The sequence below is a fragment of the Dipodomys ordii genome, unplaced genomic scaffold (genome assembly GCF_000151885.1).
Source record: "Dipodomys ordii isolate 6190 unplaced genomic scaffold, Dord_2.0 Scaffold171, whole genome shotgun sequence".
Lineage (NCBI taxonomy): Eukaryota > Metazoa > Chordata > Mammalia > Rodentia > Heteromyidae > Dipodomys > Dipodomys ordii.
Window position 1 is genome coordinate 1684719 of NW_012267387.1, and position 17982 is coordinate 1702700.

Consider the following 17982-nt stretch of genomic DNA (forward strand, 5'->3'; position numbering starts at 1 on the left):
TTTTGCCAGTCATGGGGCCTGAACTCTGGGTCTGGGCGCTGTCCTTCAGCTCTTCAGCTCAAGGCTAGCGCTCTACCACTGGAGCCACAGCGCCACTTCCGGCTTTTTCTGTTTATGTGGTACTGAGGAATCGAACCCAGGGCCTCATGCTTGCAAGGCATGCACTCTACCGCTGAGCTACCTTCCCAGCCCAAGACCAGTTTTTCTTAAAAGCTAGAAGTGATAGGAATTCTAACCCTGTTTACTTAGGAGGAGAGTTGATGGGAGAGATCATGATTAGCCAGAGCAGGATTTGTTGTGGTGGTGTGCTCAGTGTTGAGCCATGTGATGTGGATTAGCCCCAAACCAAATGCCCAGCATCTGCAATTAGATTGGGTAGTTTATTCTTAGTCCTATGTTGATCAGGAGAATATAGACTACTCTATTACCTGCTGTGGCTGTAATTATTTATTTTTTGGGGGGGGTCCGGTCGTGGGGTCTGAACTCTGGGCCTGGGTGCTGTCCCTCAGCTCTTCAGCTCAAGTCTAGTGTTCTACCTCTTGAGCCACAGCGCCACTTCCCGCTTTTTTCTTTTTGCTTATGTGGTGCTGAGGAATTGAACCCAGGGCCTCAGGCATGCAAGGCAAGCGCTGAGCCACCTTCCCAGCCCCTGTAATTATTTATGTACAGTTGTAACAGGTAAGCTGAGCAGTCTATACTTGTATTAAAGTAAAATGAAAGTCTTCAAAATTTGCGGTTTAAAAAGTAACTATTAGGGCTGTGAGTCTGGCTTAGTGGTAGAATGCTCGCCTAGCATGCATGAAAGTCCTGGGTTAGATAAGTCAGCACCACATACACAGAAAAAGCTGGAAGTGGTGCTGTGGCTCAAGTGTTAGAGTGCTAGCCTTGAGCAAAAGAAGCTCAGGCTGTGCCCAGGCCTTGAGTTCAAGCCCTAGGACTGGCCAAAAAAGAAAAAAAAAACAGCAACTATTAAAATGCAGGCTCAAGCCTATAATCCTAGCTACTTAGGAGGCTGAGATCTGAGGATGGAAGTTTAACGCCAGCCCAGGCAGAAAAGTCCCCATGAAACTCCTCAAGTAACTACTCAAAAACTGGAAGTGAAACTGTGGCTAAAAGTGGTAGAGGGCTAGCCTTGAGCAAAAGAGCTCCGGGACAGTGCCCAGGCCCTGAGGTCAAGGCTCACAACCAACAACAAAATAAAAATACACTTTTATCCATAGACCTTCTGGTGGACTGGGATATGTTGATATCTATTTTATGAATTTTTACCAACACTTTTCCTCATTTGCTAAGAAAGAGTAAAGGACAGATTGGCAGATCATGCTGCTCGCAAACTTTGGGGGGGGGGTCAGGGCTTTTTTGCTGAGTATGCAGATGACCTGTGTCATAGTTGTGAGCTCATTTTGGGATGGGTTCTGTATTCAGCTATGTGTGCTTGTACATTCAGGGAGACAGTGCTAGAGAAAAGTTCTGCTGAGTGCTAGAGAAGAGTTCTAGGAATCTGGGAGTTAGAGAGGCCCTAACACACGTCCTTCTGCCAGCCATGAGTAGGGAAGCCTGCTGAATGTGGAGGAAGCAGCTTTGCTTTGTGTTAGTCAAGTAGGGATATAAGTTACACTAATGGTACCTTCATTGGTAGTGAACACTGTCCCCTTTTCCACCAAAGAAAGTCATATCCCAGAATATAAGCCCTTTAAATTAAAAGTAGCTTTATAAATCATTGATATCATAGTTGTGGCTTTTTTTTCCTAGTGATTTTGTGGATCACAAATTCTGCTAGAGCCTGGACTTTGGGGGGGGTCACTAGGTGGAAAGCAGAAATGTACACGTGTAGTCTCCCACTTGTTATCTCCCACTGGGGTCTCTATAGTTTGAGATGGCTGAACTCACATAGCATCTAAGAGAACAGCACAGTCTACCTGTATATGCCTGCTGCTCTGGCTGTGCACAGGATTGCTGACACTCTTTATTTGGTCCATCTTAGGGCTTAAACTCAAGGCCTGGGCACTGTCCCTGATCTCTTTTGTTCAGGGTTAGTGCTCTATCACTTTGAGCCACAGTGCCACTTCTAGTTTTCTCTTAGTTAATTGGAGATGATAGTATCATGGACTTTGTTGCTCTTGCTGGCTTTGAACCACAATCCTCAGATCTTAGCCTCTTAAGTAGCTGGGCTTGTAGGCGTGAGCCACCAGTACCTGGCTTGCAGTTAGCTTTTGATGACCTGTGCTGTGCTTTGAAGATTATTCTTTTTTTTTTTGGGTTGGTCGTGGGGCTTGAACTCTGGGCTTGGGCGCTGCCCTCAGCTCTTCAGCTCAAGGCGAGCGCTCTACCACTTGAGCTACAGCGCCACTTCCTCTGTGCTGTGCTTTGGAAGTGTGTATTTCTTTTGAAACTTTGTCATGTTCTATTCCAAACCAGAATTGTATCTGTAGAACCTAGAGAAGTCCAGCCTGGCAGTCTCCAATGCTTTATTTTCCAGACAGAGACTGGAAAAGAGATTATCAGGGAAGGGGAAGCCAACAAAGTCTCCACCCTTATTTGCCAAAGGTGGATTTGTTTGCATGTTGGCATCTACCTAGCAGAATTGTGTGGCTAATGCTTCCTTTTCCCACTCCATGCTAGGAGTAGAAACCAGAGACTTGCACATGCTGTAAGCACATCCTCTACCACTGAGTTATCCTCCTAGCCCTTCCCAGTAATTTAGTTTTAACTAAACACTGAACTCTACTAAATATCAGCCTCATCTTTCTTTTTTTTCCCCCCCAGAAGCTAGAAAGATTTTAATCATGATTCTTAACATGGATTAAGCACTAAAAATTTCACAAAGTTATGTGTGAACACAAACCAATTGGCTAACTAGAGACTAGCAAATTTGCACTCTGATATCAATAAGAGGCAAAATAAAAAATAAGGAAATGTAACTTGATAAGCAACACAGCAGAAGACATGAAACTAGAATTGGTTCAGCCCTTCACCACCTGAGCCATCCTCTTAGCTTTTTTTGCCTTCTGGTATTATTCAGATAGGGGCTAATGGTTTTTGCCTGGGGCTGCAGTTCTCTAGATCCTTTAGTAACCAGTATTGTAGGACTTTGCTCCTCTGCTTTCTAAAATACCTTCCCTTTTTCCTTTTTCTACTTTGGAATAAGAGCACTTGAGCTGGGACCCCCTCTCTTGTTACAGTAAAGATGTTCATAAACCTAGGAAAGTTTTTCTCTTGAGAAAGATATACTCCTCAGATCTCAACCTCCTGAATAGCTAGGATTACTGGCATGAGCCACCAGAATGCATCATTACAACTTTCTGCCTGGTATGGAGGCTTTTAGCTTGAATGTCCCAAATAAAAACCAGTATTGGTCTTGTTCTACATGCCTACAGAATTACAAGCTGGCAAGTCAACATTGGCTTTCACACTGTGCTGACATATAAACCCTTTATTATTTTTCCCTTTTTGAATTCAGTGAAGGAGAACGACCTACTCAGAATGAGAAGAGGAAGGAGAAAAACATAAAAAGAGGAGGCAGCCGCTTTGAGCCCTACGCCAACCCAACTAAAAGATACAGAGCCTTCATTACAAACATACCTTTTGATGTGAAATGGCAGTCACTTAAAGACCTGGTTAAAGAAAAAGGTAATGGTACTGGTGGTGGAGTAGGGTAAGAAGGTTGGTGTGTCTTCTCTGTGGCTAATTCCTTGCTTCTCTTTTGTCAATGGAAGTTGCTCTGGAAGAGAGTGTGTTGTGTCCAGGTTTAGACTTAACCCCACCTCACTTCTTACTGTTGTCAAGTCCATGTGTCAGACCAAGGTATAGGCCTTTGGCCTACAGATGATTTTATTGGCTTACTACCATTAGTAGGGCTCAGTTAGATTTGAGGGGAGCCTATTTGTGTTAAAGAAGTTTATCAAATTCTTCACGTTATTTTTCTTTTTAACTAAAATGGAGATTAATCTCTTAGAGTCTGGCAGGAAGGTAGTTTGTTTAAATTTTGTGATGTCCTACTAGGGTCAATATTTGGTAGCTGGAATTTGTGCTGCTCAATTCCAGATTGTAAAATCCTAGCTTCTGTTTTGAGCTGTTAGGCTTCCCCACTTTGGGTTAAAGAAAAAGAAAAGAAAAAAAGATTATATAGTTGGAGAGTTCAAAGAAATCTCCTGTGATGAAATGTCTTAAATAAGGGTGCACATTGTTCTAGTCAGGTGTCCAAATCCTGGCTTAGGACAGGGGAAGCAAACTCAGCTCTACTGCCACCAGGAGGTCTGAGGAGGCCACCCCATTGTCATCTGCCTCCCCTCTGAACACTGCTGAGTCCTCTCCTTCACTCCTGTTCTGTTGTTGTCTTCTGTTTGCTGATTCTTGGTCCTGCTGGTGGCACTGAGGACTAAAGAGATCACTCAGCCCTGGTTTAGACAAAACATTCATAGAGAACAAGTTGTGTGGTGCCTTGAGCTTCTCTCCTGGCAGAAGCTAGAATCAATCAGCCTTAATGAAGGCTGTGAAGGAGTGTTTGAAGGCTGTTTGAAGGAGTGAAAGGTATTGCTTTTCTGGAGCATTCATATTGAAGAGAGAGATAGGCTTGATTTGTCAAATGATTGACATTTCAGTGGCAAAGATGCCTCTTGGCCAGGCCTTTCGGTATGTGTATTGGTGCTCCCTGAATTGGGTTTTGAAGCCATTAATGGCCACTGCCATCCTTATCCTATCACTTCCTTTACCATGACATAGAAGAAGCACTGGGCACAGGGAGACTGCATACAGTCATGTATGCTGCTCCCGTTTGTACTTCTCCAGATAACACAGATGGAAACATGTTCTGGTGTGACGTGTGTTTTCCTGCCTTGATCAGCCAAATCATTCCTGCCAGTGCTCCTGGGGCAAGAGTGAAGTTTCTTTTGTCTGAAGGACTTGTCATGTGGCATCCCAGATGCAGTGTTCTTGGTTTTTGGGACTGCTGCTTTAATATAAGTTTAGAATTTCTGAACAGTATGGTTGGGTATTATTTGACTTAGTTTTGGGATAACCCCCAAATTTGTGTTCTTGTGATTTGGTTGAACTGCTGAATTGCTATTTCCATTGATAATAAGGCATAGTAGTTCCAAGAACCAGGAATGTGGCTTTGAAAATGTAATTTGTTAGAATTTTTGTAAGAGTTTGCAGGCCAAATTATTTTTCATTTTTAGGAGTGTGTAAACCAGTTTTGGGACATGATGGATAAATAGGTGATATTTTTACTGCTTTACAATTAATTCAGTAATTCAGTTTTGGAAGCCTTCAAGCTGGTAGCAGCAGCAGCAGCCATGCCGTTTCTGGATGTAGAAGCAGTTCACCTCAATCTACTATTTGCACAGTATTAAGTGTGGAGCCAGCCTGGTGGTTTATTTGGATACTTCCAAACTGGTTCTCATATTCCCCTGGCATACTGCTATGAATGCCTGGGCTCAGCCCTTTCAGTGTATTTTTGGTGGTGTAATTTAGAATTACAGGTGTGCAGTAAATCTGTTTGTTATTTTTAATGAACCTTAAAATGTTCTTGTTTAGAGCTCCCCTGTTCTGGTTAAATTAATTACTTTGCTATTAATTAAATTAGTCATAGTGCATTGTGGGTAAAGTGATTCATAACAGAAAGGTAATATTTTTTATAGTGATGTTCATCTTTTCAGTATATGAAATCTAAAGAAACTGTTTACATGCATAGGGCTCCTTAAGAAATATCTATTCATTATGCGGTTTGAAAAATAGACTTACACTCATGTCTTGGAATACCAAAAATATGTCTACATAGTTATTTTAAATAATTATTTGAAATCTCTTGGCAGAAGGTCTTAAGTTCTTTTGAAGACTTGGCAAAAGAAAAATGCATATAGACACTAATGGCCTGAAAGTATAGTCTCCAAATAATCCCAGGTGGACAGACCACAGAGATTGGGAAGACACAATAATCAAACCCCTCTTCTGTCTGCATTTGAAGAGACTATGATTGATGAAACCCTAGTCCTGTTGTTTGAGGAAACTAGTGGAATGAGAACTAGAATTAGTTGTCCTCAACTTGAATTTTCTGTCATTTGCAGCAGTGTCTAATTGCAGCTTCTGGGAGCTAAAGTAGTACTTTTGCCAAGAGTGGAGCTTTTCTAAGGATAATCATGCGTGAAATTGTCTTTTAAGTACCAGTACCCTTCCTGATTCCTAATCTTCCCCTTCTTTGTTCACCAGGTGTATATTTTCCATTCTAGGACATTGTGGTGTTAATCTGATACCATATGAACTAGACTTTTACACTTTTCCTTCTCTATAGAATCACAAAACTTTTTTTTTTTTTTTTTGCTTGGTTGGGGGGCTTGAACTCAGGGCCTGGGCAGTCCTTGAGCTCTTCTGCTCAAGGCTAGTACTCTACCATTTTGAGCCACAGCTCCACTTCCAGTTTTCTGGTGGTAAGAGTCTCAAGGACTTTCCTGCCCGCTTGGCTTTGAACTGTGATCCTCTGATCTTAACCTCCTGAGTAGCTAGGATTACACGTATGAGCCACCACTGCCTGGCTCACAAGACTTTTTTGGTTGGCATTAGTCATGAAGTCAGCATTGCTGGTTTTAAAGAGAAAAATGCATTTTGAGAGCTTTGTTTTGTTCTAAGCCAAATTTACTTTTTCTTAACCCCCTCTTCCTATCAATCAGGAACATGGGATAGGCACTTGATATCTTGCCTTTGCCTGCATACCTGTTTTCCACTTCCTACTCTAGCTGACCTAGTGGAACAGAGGAAAAGATTCTCTTGCCTTTCCTCTTGTTTAGACTTTATTTTACTAGTTTTGTTTTGAGACAAGGTCTCACTATGTAGTGGAGGTTGACTTTGAGCTTACTATTGTAGGCTAGGCTGGCCCTGAACTTATCTCATGCTGAGTGCTACGAGTTTCTGGTTGAAAAAACAGTTGGGAGCTGGAGACTCCCTGAAAAGTAAAAAAACATAGCTCAAAACAAGACAATTGAGAACCATTGTCATATGAAATTTGAATCGGGATTGTCAGACCAGGTTGGAAAGTGTCTATACCAGTCCACAGCTACTCAGTTGCTTCAACTGAGAGATGATAAGAGCCACAAGTTAAAAGTGTTTTATTGGACTGGGAAGGTGGCTCAGTGGTAGAGTGCTTGCCTTGCATGCCTGAGGCCCTGGGTTGGATTCCTCAGCACCACATAAGCAAAAAGGAAAAAGCTGGAGTGGCGCTGTGGCTCAAGTGGTAGAGCTCTAGCCTTGAGCTGAAGAGCTGAGGGATAGTGCCTAAGCCCAGAGTTCAAGGCCCCATGACCAGACCCCCGCCCCCCCCCAAAAAAAATAAGTTTTATCATAAGGGCACAAAGCATAAAAATTTCTGTGGCCAGAGGATCCTTAGAAATTTAAAATTAAAGTAGTATTGCACTCCACTGGAGAACATGAAATCCTCTGGGTGCTGGGCTGCTTTTTCCTGGTCTACCCAGAGAGCCAGTATGGAGCTGGGGCAGCTGCCTCCTACGCAGGCCTGGGCTTACCACTGAATAAACATGGAGCCTAGGTAGGAGGGGGTAGAAAGGAAGGTCCCTGATGTCCTTTATACTTAAATCAATCCTTAGTTTAGGAGCAGTCAATTTAACTTGTGTACACAGAGATTTCTTTAGGCACTTAATCCATCTGTTATTATTTAATGTATTTAAGTAAATTTCAGATTGCAACTGACTGAAAACTGAGGCCCAGAGGACAATTGTAGTCCAGTAGAAAGTTTCTGCTGGTTCTTGGAGGTAATCTGCATTGTGAGTCTATAGGGCAGGATTCTTTCAATTTAAACATAGTCTCTACCCAGTCTAGTTTCCCTTGTGGGAAATTAGACTGGTGCTGAAACACTCATGCTGTGTGAGCTGAACATGAGCCCCAGCAGTGCAGCCTGTATGGCTCAGTCATTTTCTGACTTGTACATGTCAAGATGTCACTGGGTGGAATACTTAAGTAGTTGTCATATCTGAGAAAGAAGCTTCTGAAACCTGCAACGACTGATGATTCTATGTGACAATCTCTTAGAGTGACTATCTCAAAGTTGACCACTATGAGGTAAATAAATTGTTTAGCAACATGCCCTGCTTTCCACTCATGCTCTGTCCCATTTGTGGGGGCTGAGGTTAGTTATGTAGCTTCGTGGCATAGTGCATGCCTGTATGAGGTGCTAGGTTTAGTCCCAGCACCCCTGCTCCCCTCAAAAAAAATTAAAGGCCTTATCACATATGAATTCTCTTCAGTGAAACTTTGGCCTCTGTATTATCTTTATTTTCTTTTCTTGATGCTTCAGACTGAGCAGTAAATGGAAACACAAGCAATCATTTATTGTGATGAAAGTTTGTATGGAACGATTGAATCAAATCAACTCCAAACTGCTTGAGTTCTTTTTGAGTTGCTCACTGAGAATGTATTTTGTTTGTGAAGCAGTATTTTTATAATCCACTTAAATGTTGGCCAAACTGATTTCTTAGCATATTAAAATAAGGTAGAGTGTGACGTTTGGTGTTAGATTTGTCAGATGTTACTATTTTCATTTACGTACTTTCATGTTTAAAGCTGCAGTGGAATTTATCTTAGCCGCCTCTTGGGGTTTCATGGGCTCTATCATTGCACCAGGAGCAGAGTATTATTTTCATTGGTGCCAAATAATTCCACCTCTGGCCTTGCTCCAGCTTGCTTGAGACAGTGCTGTGCTCTGGATGGTTTATTCTTATATACTTGCTTTGTGGAATGTGACAGGCTTATGTGTATGTAATTGGCAAGTTTTGCCTTCAAATTCTGACACTGTCCTTACTACACAAAACAAAATTTGGCTTTAGTAAAGTAGAACTAAAAAATGAGCCCCCCCCCCCCCCCAGTACTAGTTGAACTCAGGAATTGGGCGCTGTCCCTGAGCCTCTTTGTGATCTACCATAGTGCCACTAAGGAAGTTGTCTCTTCCTACAGGGAAAGCACAAATTAGAAACAAATGCAGACCTCCTAATCTAACCTGATAAAGGTTTACAGATTTACAGTGTTAAGATCTGGTAAGGAGCATGGTTAGTTGTTGCTGATGCCCGCTCTAGAATTACTCAAGTTCAAGCCATGTATGTCACCTACTCCACTGGAAGGGAAAAAGGGAGTAACAGATTTTTCCTTTTTTGTTGGTTGTGGGGCTTGAACTCAGGGCCTGGGCACTGTCCCTGAGCTCCTTTGCTCAAGGCTGGCACTCTTTGTCACTTGAGCCACAGTGGAAACACATCCTGCTTTTTGGTGGTTAGTAGAGGATAAGGGTCTTGCTGCTCAGGCTGGCTTTGAACCTTGATCCTCAGCTCTCAGCCTCCTGAGTAGCTAGGATTATAGGTCTGAGCCCACTGGCACCCAGAAAAGGAAACTTTATTCTTTTGCTGATTGTGGAGCTTGAACTCTGGGCCTGGGCGCTGTCCCTTAGCTCTTCAGCTCAAAGTGAGCACTCTACCACATGAGCCACAGTGTCAGTTTCCGTTTTCTGGTGGTTACTTGGAGATAAGAGCCTCATGGATTTTCCTGTCCAGGCAGGCTTTGAACCTGTGATCCTCAGCTCTCAGCTTCCTGAGTAGCTAGGATTATGGGTGTGAGCCACCAGTGCCTGGCTATAATAAACATTTTTAGGCAGCTTTTTTTTTTTTTAAGTGCACAAGATTGAAGCTGAGGGTGCCACCACTGGAATGCTAAATGATACTTGGTTTAACTGTTGGTGATGTGGTGAAAGGTTGGGTTTGGATTTGCTTGCTTTATAGGTTACAATAATAACTTTCTGGACACAGGTTAGAAACTTTCAAGTGCAACAGTATTTGAGTTTTGACAAACAGTTACAACTGTCTTGACTCAGAGAGTGATTTTTTTTAAGGTTTTTTGAGCTGTAGGCACAGCTTGTAGGAATTAAGTTTGGGACACTTGGAGACAAAAGCTATTGGTCCCTGAATGGCTACTGCTGTTGAAATAAATGGCGCTTAACATGGCCTCGTGAACTGTACTTTTGGAATTGCTTTATTTGTAAGGGTAAAATAAAGCCAATTTGCATGACTGTCCTTTGGCTGGGATTGTTCTTAAACTTGTCCCATGAGAGTGTGTACTACTCCACAAGTTAACTAGATTGGTCCCTCTTGTTTTCCTTCTTCCTTCCTTTGCATTAATCCTCCTTCCTGTTTTGTTGGAAAGGACTAGAAAGGCAAGGTGATGGCTTCCACTTGGTCTTCTTGCCTTTAGTTACTGCACTCTATTAGTAAAGATGTCCTTCAGCACATGGATTTTTATTTGTGAAATAATTTTACCTTTTTTCCACACAAGTTTCATTGCTGTATGGATTTGAAAAATCTTCAACTGGGTGCTGGTGGCTCACGCCTGTAATCCTAGCTTCTCAGGAGGCTGAGATTTGAGGATCAAAGCCAGCCTGAACAAGAAAGTCCATGAAACTTACTTTGAATTAACCACTAGAAAACCAGTGGTAGAGTGCTCACCTTGAGCTGAAGAGCTCAGGGACAACACCCAGGCCCAGAGTTCAAGACCCATGGCCAAACAAAAAAGACAGACAGATCCTCATAATCTTAATGAGCAGGATCAATGAAGGCCAGTAATGCGTTCATTTACTCTTATCCAGCTAAACCAGACTTCATGAGTTCATCCTTTGGAAAGAGTGGGGGGGAGGTTTCTGACATAAAGGCTCCTCCCTTTTAAACTTTTGAGAGTCTGTTTAGAGATCTTGTGCTCCCGTTAATGCTTTAAGGTTGTTTTTTGTGTACCATCTTCAAGTTCAGCAGCCATTTTGGTGGTTGTATTGATGGAGTCTAACATCTGTTCATGGTGGTCATGAGTTGGCAATCCAAACCTTGAGGAAAATCTGCAGTAGCTCTTGAAATCTTTCAATTTTCCCCTCTTTGTGTGGCTTAGAACTATGTGAGTCTACTTAATTGTTTAGTTACCACCTGAATCCTAAATTTGAATTTGTATCCTCTTATGGGGAGGGTTAGCAGGCAGCCAGAGTAAAGGCTGTCTTAATTCACTGAAGAGAATCCAGATGCTGTTACGGTTTTCGGATTGTATGTTTAAACATTCTGTTTCTAAGCTTTGGGGCCTAGTGTTGTGTGTAGGACCAGCTACTGAATTTGTGGGGTCCTGTGCAAAATGAAAGTGAAGGGCCTCTTGTCACAAATGAAGAATTTCAAAATGGCCTTAAAAACATTAAACCCATGAGGGCTGTGTCATTACACAGGTTGCACACCCATGAAGCTGGCCTGCGGCCATTCTGTGCCTTTGAGCTTGTACCCATCTTTATGTTAGTTACTGGGCGAGCTCCAATCTGTGGCATTACAACCTGTGTGCTGTTTAACCTGCTGTCAATAGTAAGAGCATAGAGGTAAAACTTTCCCTCCCTTCCTAAAAAGTGAATCGTGCAGACTTCTTTCCTAGAGATTTGGATTGCCTCTAGTCATGAGTGAGTATTCCAGGCAGGGCCATCGACAATGGAAATCTGTGGAAGTAGCTTGTTTGTGGCGGGAGGAAAATCAAGGACATATTGTTAATGAGTTTTCACCTACTTTTACTGCACACCTGTAATGCCTAGCTTGGTGGTTTAGAGAATATGGAGTGTTTCTGGGCTTTCTTATAAGGCAGAGGCTCCATACAAGGTTGCTGATGATTGTTCTAAATTCCCATTGTTTTCTTGGCTTTTCTCCCTTGGTTTATGTGTCGTCTGGAAACTGATTTGTAGTTGGTGAGGTAACATACGTGGAGCTCTTAATGGACGCTGAAGGAAAGTCAAGGGTAAGTGTCTGAGAGAATTTCTTCTGTGGATTTACTACATGACAAATGTAACTGTATGGTGGCGTGGACTCGAATGAAATCAGGAAGGCAGTGAGTGCTCATGTTACAGTAGCTATGTTTGATCTTGCCAACACTCCAGTAGGGGGGAGGGGGTTTGCAAACGGGAGTCCCGCTTTTCCAAATGGCTGGCCAAAGAGCTTTTTGGTATTCTGTTTGGATGCCCAATTTGGATAACTGGGGACCATAGCAGTATTGTCTCTTTGTTAACAGAGGAATTGGCTGTGTGTGAATTATGCATGGAATTTTGGCGGTGGTACAATTAATGTAAAACGTGTGTTCTTGTCTAGAAAATGTTACTCTTGGTTGTTTGCTGAATTTGAAAGTTGTGTGAACCAAAGATTCCGAAAAGTTGCCTTTGTGCCAGTAAATTGTAAACCAAACATTACAAATCGGAACGTTCAAAATTGGCCTAGTTCAATGAGAAGAACATAAATGATTTTTTGTCGTGCAATAGAATGGCTTAGAATTAATCACAAGGATGAGCTTAATTTATGGAAGGGATGGACTTAGGAGCAGGACAAGGAATTGATTGAGTATGGAGGGAAGCAGATCTAAAGTTGGTGTGATTTCTTGGAGAACCTGAACTTAGGTCTGCTCATTATAGCTTCTTCTGCTATAGTGCAATGCTGGTAATGTGGAGGAAAATGACATTCAGGAGCCCAGCTTTTAATAAGGAAGGCTAGGCCAGGCATTTTTGTTTGTCAACTTCCCCTTAGAAGGGTTAATTTTTAAATAAAACTTCCTTCGTTACATAAATCATATATTTATAATCTGTTTATGACTGTCATTGATATTTACTATGTTTTTCTTTTCTTCTTTTTCCCCTTTCCTTGCTCGTCTGACTGGTCTTGGCTTCTTCCAAAGGGATGTGCGTAAGTATCCTCTAGTTACTTACTGATGTTATTTGAACCTTCCAAGTTGTAGGACTGGTTCCACTCACTGTCTTTTGACTCCTCATAGTGTTGTTGAATTCAAGATGGAAGAGAGCATGAAAAAAGCTGCTGAAGTTCTAAACAAGCATAGTCTGAGTGGAAGACCACTGAAAGTCAAAGAAGTAAGTTCTCTCTCTGCCTTGCACAAGCTAGGCAAGTGCTCTACCACTCAATTCTAACCCTAGCCCCAGAGTAAACTCTTGGCTAACACTATATGTACCATGTATTAGTTCTTGAGTTGTGCCTGTTCAGAGTGAGAATGAGCCTTGGCTGAATCTTGAACAGAGTGGACGAGGAGGATCAGTCACGTGTTCCTGCAGCTTTCCTGAGGGATCTTTGGTACAGTGGCCAGGCTGACTCTGAGTGGCCTTAGCTACGCCGACTGCTTCTCTTAGGCTTTGTTCTGGGCCTATGGTGCAAGTAAGAGACTTAGTACATCTACCAGACGAAACACTGTTCTTGCTCATTTTCTTCTTTCTTGCTCACTTTTTTTCTCTATTTTTCTTTTTTTTTTCTTTTTTGGGTCCGGTGGTGGGGCCTAAACTCTGGGCCTGGGCACTGTCCCTCAGCTCTTCAGCTCAAGGCTAGCACTCTTATCACTTGAGCCACAACGCCACTTCTGGCTTTTTTCTTTTTGCTTATGTGGGGTTGAGGAATCAAACCCAGGGCCTCATGCATGCAAGGCAAGCGCTCTACCACTGAGCCACTTTCCCAGCCCCTCTTTACATTTTTTTCCTATACTGACCTTAGGGCTTAAACTTGGAGTCTGGGCACTGTTCTGAGATTTTTTTTTTGCTTAAGGCTAGCTAGTGCTCTACCACTTGAGCCATACCTCCACTTCTGGCTTTTTTTGATGGTTAATTGGAGATAAGAGTCACAGGCACTTTCCTGTCTGGCCTGACTTCCAACTGTGATTCTCAGATCCCAGCCACCTGAGTAGCTATGATTATAGTTGTGAGCCACTGGCACCTGGAACTCTGGTATCTTTTTATTTGTGATGAAGATCAAACTCAAAAGCTTTATGCAGGTTATGCCAGCACTCTGTAAGCACTGTCCTTAGCTTCTAGATGGCTGCTTTTTTTTTTTTTTTTTTTTGTCTGTTGTGGAGCTTGAACTCTGGGCCTTGGTGCTATCCTACTCAGCTCTTCTGCTCAAGGCAAGCACTCCGCCATTTGAGCCACAGAGCCACTTCCGGTTTTCTGAGTCTTTTATTAGAGATAAGAGTCTTATTAGAGATAAGAGTCTCATGGACTTTCTTGCCTGGGCTGGCTTTGAATCTCAGATCTCAGCCTCCTGAGTAGCTAGGATTATAGGTGTGAGCCACCAATGCCCAGCTCTGGTTGTTGGTTTTTTTTTTTAAGAGATTTTTTTGTTGTTGTTTCGTCTCAATACTGGGACTTGAACTCAGCCTCATGCTTTTAGCTTTTTAAAAAAACTCAAGGGTGGTGCTCTATCACTTGAGCCATACCTGGATTTCCAGCCCTTTTATGGTTAATTGAATTCTCACAGACGTTCCTGCCCAGGCTGGTTTTGAATCTCCATCCTCAGATCTCAGCTTTCTGAGTAGATAGGATTACAGGTGTGAGCCACTGGGACCTGGCTAGGAAGACAATTTTTTTTTTTATTGGTGGTGGTGATTAAATCCTTCTTTGACTTTTTTTGGGAGACAGTCTCACCATCTTCAAACTCATGATCCTACTGCTTCAGCCTCTCAAAAGCTGGGATTATAGTGATGTGCCACCTTCCTTTGCTTCTTTTTAAGTCTTGAGGAGGAAGAGTGTATTGATAGCTCAGTGTGTTGATACAAAAAAAAAAGCATGGTAGAGTTTAAGGTTTCTCTGGAGTTTAGGTTTCTTTGTGGTAGTAAATAATGATAGGACAGAGTTTGAGAAATGTCCCCCCACCCCCACCCCCTCGCCTGTGATCACGAAGCTTGAACTCAGGTCCTGGGCACTGTCCCTGAGCTCTTTTTGCTCAAGGCTAGTACTCTACCACTTTGAGTCACAACTCTGCTTCTGAAAAAATCTTTTTTTTTTTTTGGTCGGTCGTGGGGCCTGAACTCTGGCCCTGGGCGCTGTCCAGCTGTAGGCTAGCGCTCTGGCGCACTACCACTTGAGCCTCAGCCCACTTCCAGCTTTTTCTGCTTATGTGGTGCTGAGGAATCAAACCCAGGGCCTCATGCATGCAAGGCAAGTACTCTACCACTGAGCCACCTTCCCAGCTCCCGAAAAAATCTTGTTAATACCAAAATTCTACAAAACATGCCCAGAAGTTCCTTCTCAGACCCTACATCAGGATGAGGAGCCTGGGGAATGCATAACTGTTTTCAGACATTGCACAAACCCCACTGCACTAATTAGATTCAGCCATGTGGAACCATGAAGATCTTATTCCTATTTGGAATACTGCATAAGGTTAGCCAGTTGTGTCACCCTACTTCTTCACCTTCTTTACTTACTGGTTCTCTTGAGAGTTATATTTTTTTACACTGAACTTTATGCCCTTTCATTTTAGTTGGAGCTCTTTTTAGACTATTGGTTTAATTTCATTTTGTCTTGTTATTGAATACCTTTGAGAAATGTCTTAGAAACTTTTTTTTTTTTTGGTCAGTCCTGGGCACTGTCCCTGAGCTCTTCAGCTCAAGGCTAGTGCTGTACCACTTGAGTCACAGTGCCACTTCCAGCCTTTTCTATTTATGTGGTGCTGAGGAATTGAACCCAGGGCCTCATGCCTGGGAGGCAAGCCCTCTACCTCTGAGCCACCTTCCCAGCCCCGAAACATTTTTTTAATCTCTGATGTTTTGTGTGTGTGTGTGTGTGTGTGTGTGTGTGTGTTTGTCGGTCATAGGTCTTGAACTTGGTTTGGGCACTGTCCCTGAGCTCTTCAGTTCAAGGTGAGCACTCTACCACTTGAGCCACAGTGCCACTTCCAGTTTTCTTGTGGTTAATTGGATATAAGAGTCTCACAGATTTTCCTGCCCAGGCTGGCTTTGACCCTTGATCCTCAGATCTCAACCTCCTGATTAGCTAGGATTATAGGTGTGAGCCACTGGCGCCTGGCTTATGTTTTAAATTTTATTAGAATAGATTAATTGTGCAAAGGAGTTTCATTTGTGATGTTTAACATCATGCACTTTGATCAAATTAACCTTGTTTATAATACTCTTTCATAATCTTTTTCTTCCTGCCCTTTTGACATTTTCTAGTGGATTTCATTATGTTCTTTCAGTTTTCTTGTTTGTTTTGTTCCAGTCCTGGGACTTGAACTCACAGCTATCTTTGAGCTTTTATGCTCAAGGTTAGTGCTCTACCACTTGAATCACAACTTCATTTCCAGTTTTTTTTTTTTTTTTGTTGTTGTTGTTGGTCGTGGGGTTTTAACTCTGGGCCTGGCTGCCATCCCTCAGCTCTTCATGTCAAGGCAAGCACTCTACCACTTCAGCCACTGTGCCACTTCTGGTTTTATCTGTTTATGTGGTACTGAGGAGTAAACTCAGAGCCTCATGTATGCAAGGCAAGCACTCTACCACTGAGCCACCGTCTCAGCCCTTCACTTCCAGTTTTTTGCTAGTTAATTGCAGATAAGAGTCTCACAGACTTTCTACCCAGCCTGGCTTCAAAAATGTGATTATCACATTTCAGCCTCCTAAGTAGCTATTACAGGTGTGAATTACTGTTACCTGGCTCTTTTTTTTCCCCCTTTTTCCTTTTTCTAGTTATACTGAGATTTGAACTCTGGGCTTTGAGCTTGCTAATTAGGTGCTCTGTCATTTGAGCCAAGTCTCCAGACCTCTTTTGGCTTTTTGATAGTTAATTGGGGATAATAGTCTCTTGAATTTGTCTTTGACTCTGAACATTGGTCCTCAGATCTCATCTTTTTGAATAGGATTATAGGCGTGAATCTATATGTCTTTTTGAGCTAGGTTTATCTTGATTAGCATGAATCTCTGAAGTTTTTTAAAAAAACACAATTATTTAAAAACCAATTATTAAAAACCTGGTTCTGCCTACTCTTAAGTCGGTTCAGTGTAACACTTGTGTGCTTATTTCAGGATCCTGATGGTGAACATGCCAGGAGAGCAATGCAAAAGGTGATGGCTACGACTGGTGGGATGGGTATGGGACCTGGTGGCCCAGGAATGATTAATATCCCACCCAGTATCCTAAATAATCCCAACATCCCAAATGAGATTATCCATGCATTGCAGGCTGGAAGACTTGGAAGCACAGTGTTTGTAGCAAATGTAAGTAAATGGAAATGTTATTTAACATGGAAAATGTATAGGCCTCTGGCCTTTGAGCCAATCTTGTCAATATGTGATACAAGTAATTCTGTGATTTGAGAGAAAAGAATTTGGATTCTCATCTTGATTTTTTAGAATTGAGCCTTGGGGTTGTGTTTTGTGGCCTGGTAACCACTGTGTTGTAAGTTGTGGGCATGCATACAGCTGCACTGGAGCCTTGTTTATTGCTGTTGCAGAGGCTGCAACAAGGGGAGGGCAGAAGTACGCAGAGATGGAATACTGACATCTGCCTCTCCTTATGTGTGGCGTAGATGGTGATATCTTTGTCGTTTGCAAGGGGAAATATTTGTAGAACAAAGCAGTTTGGGCAGTAGTAAACCTTAGCAAGGGGACGTTTATTTTTAAAACCAGGAAATTGGTGTTTGAGACAAGCATGGGATCTAAATTGTTCTTTTTAAGAAACGGACAGTAGATGTAAAGCCCACGCCCCTATTAAAATCCTGTTTGAAAAATTTCACTGCAGTGAAATCCTAATGCCTATTTCCAGTCAAAGCATGTCTTCTTTTAAAATATTTTTTATGCGATGTTTAACAATGTGAACATTGTAGTTTCTACCCCCCCCCTTTCTCCTGATTAGCTGGATTATAAAGTTGGCTGGAAGAAACTGAAGGAAGTGTTTAGTATGGCTGGTGTGGTGGTCCGAGCAGACATTCTGGAGGATAAAGATGGGAAAAGTCGCGGGATAGGCACTGTGACTTTCGAGCAGTCCATCGAAGCTGTGCAAGCTATATGTATCCTTGTGCAGGAGTTTAACACATGGTGAACAGGGGGACTTCAGCAGTGTTAAGGCAGTAATTATATAACTGTGCATGCTGGAAGGAACACATTACTGAGGGATTTGAAAATTCTCTGGGGTGGGGTTGAGTGAATACCCTGTGGGATATGTTGGGTGGT

The 17982-nt window shown here is 42.4% G+C and overlaps 1 protein-coding gene across 6 annotated transcripts in view; it reads left to right on the forward strand.

The window, feature by feature from the left end:
- The window catches only part of Hnrnpm (heterogeneous nuclear ribonucleoprotein M), a 42715-nt gene that overhangs the window by 6584 nt on the left and 18149 nt on the right, over positions 1-17982 (forward strand). For 4 of the 6 annotated variants that reach the window (XM_013033570.1, XM_013033568.1, XM_013033569.1 and 1 more), the window contains exons 2-7: positions 3461-3630; positions 11741-11793; positions 12718-12725; positions 12814-12907; positions 16837-17028; positions 17666-17819. In XM_013033570.1, coding sequence (XP_012889024.1) covers positions 3461-3630; positions 11741-11793; positions 12718-12725; positions 12814-12907; positions 16837-17028; positions 17666-17819 — 671 coding nt within the window. The remainder of the gene's footprint in view (positions 1-3460; positions 3631-11740; positions 11794-12717; positions 12726-12813; positions 12908-16836; positions 17029-17665; positions 17820-17982) is intronic. The other 2 variants (XM_013033573.1, XM_013033571.1) reach the window with 1 other exon arrangement.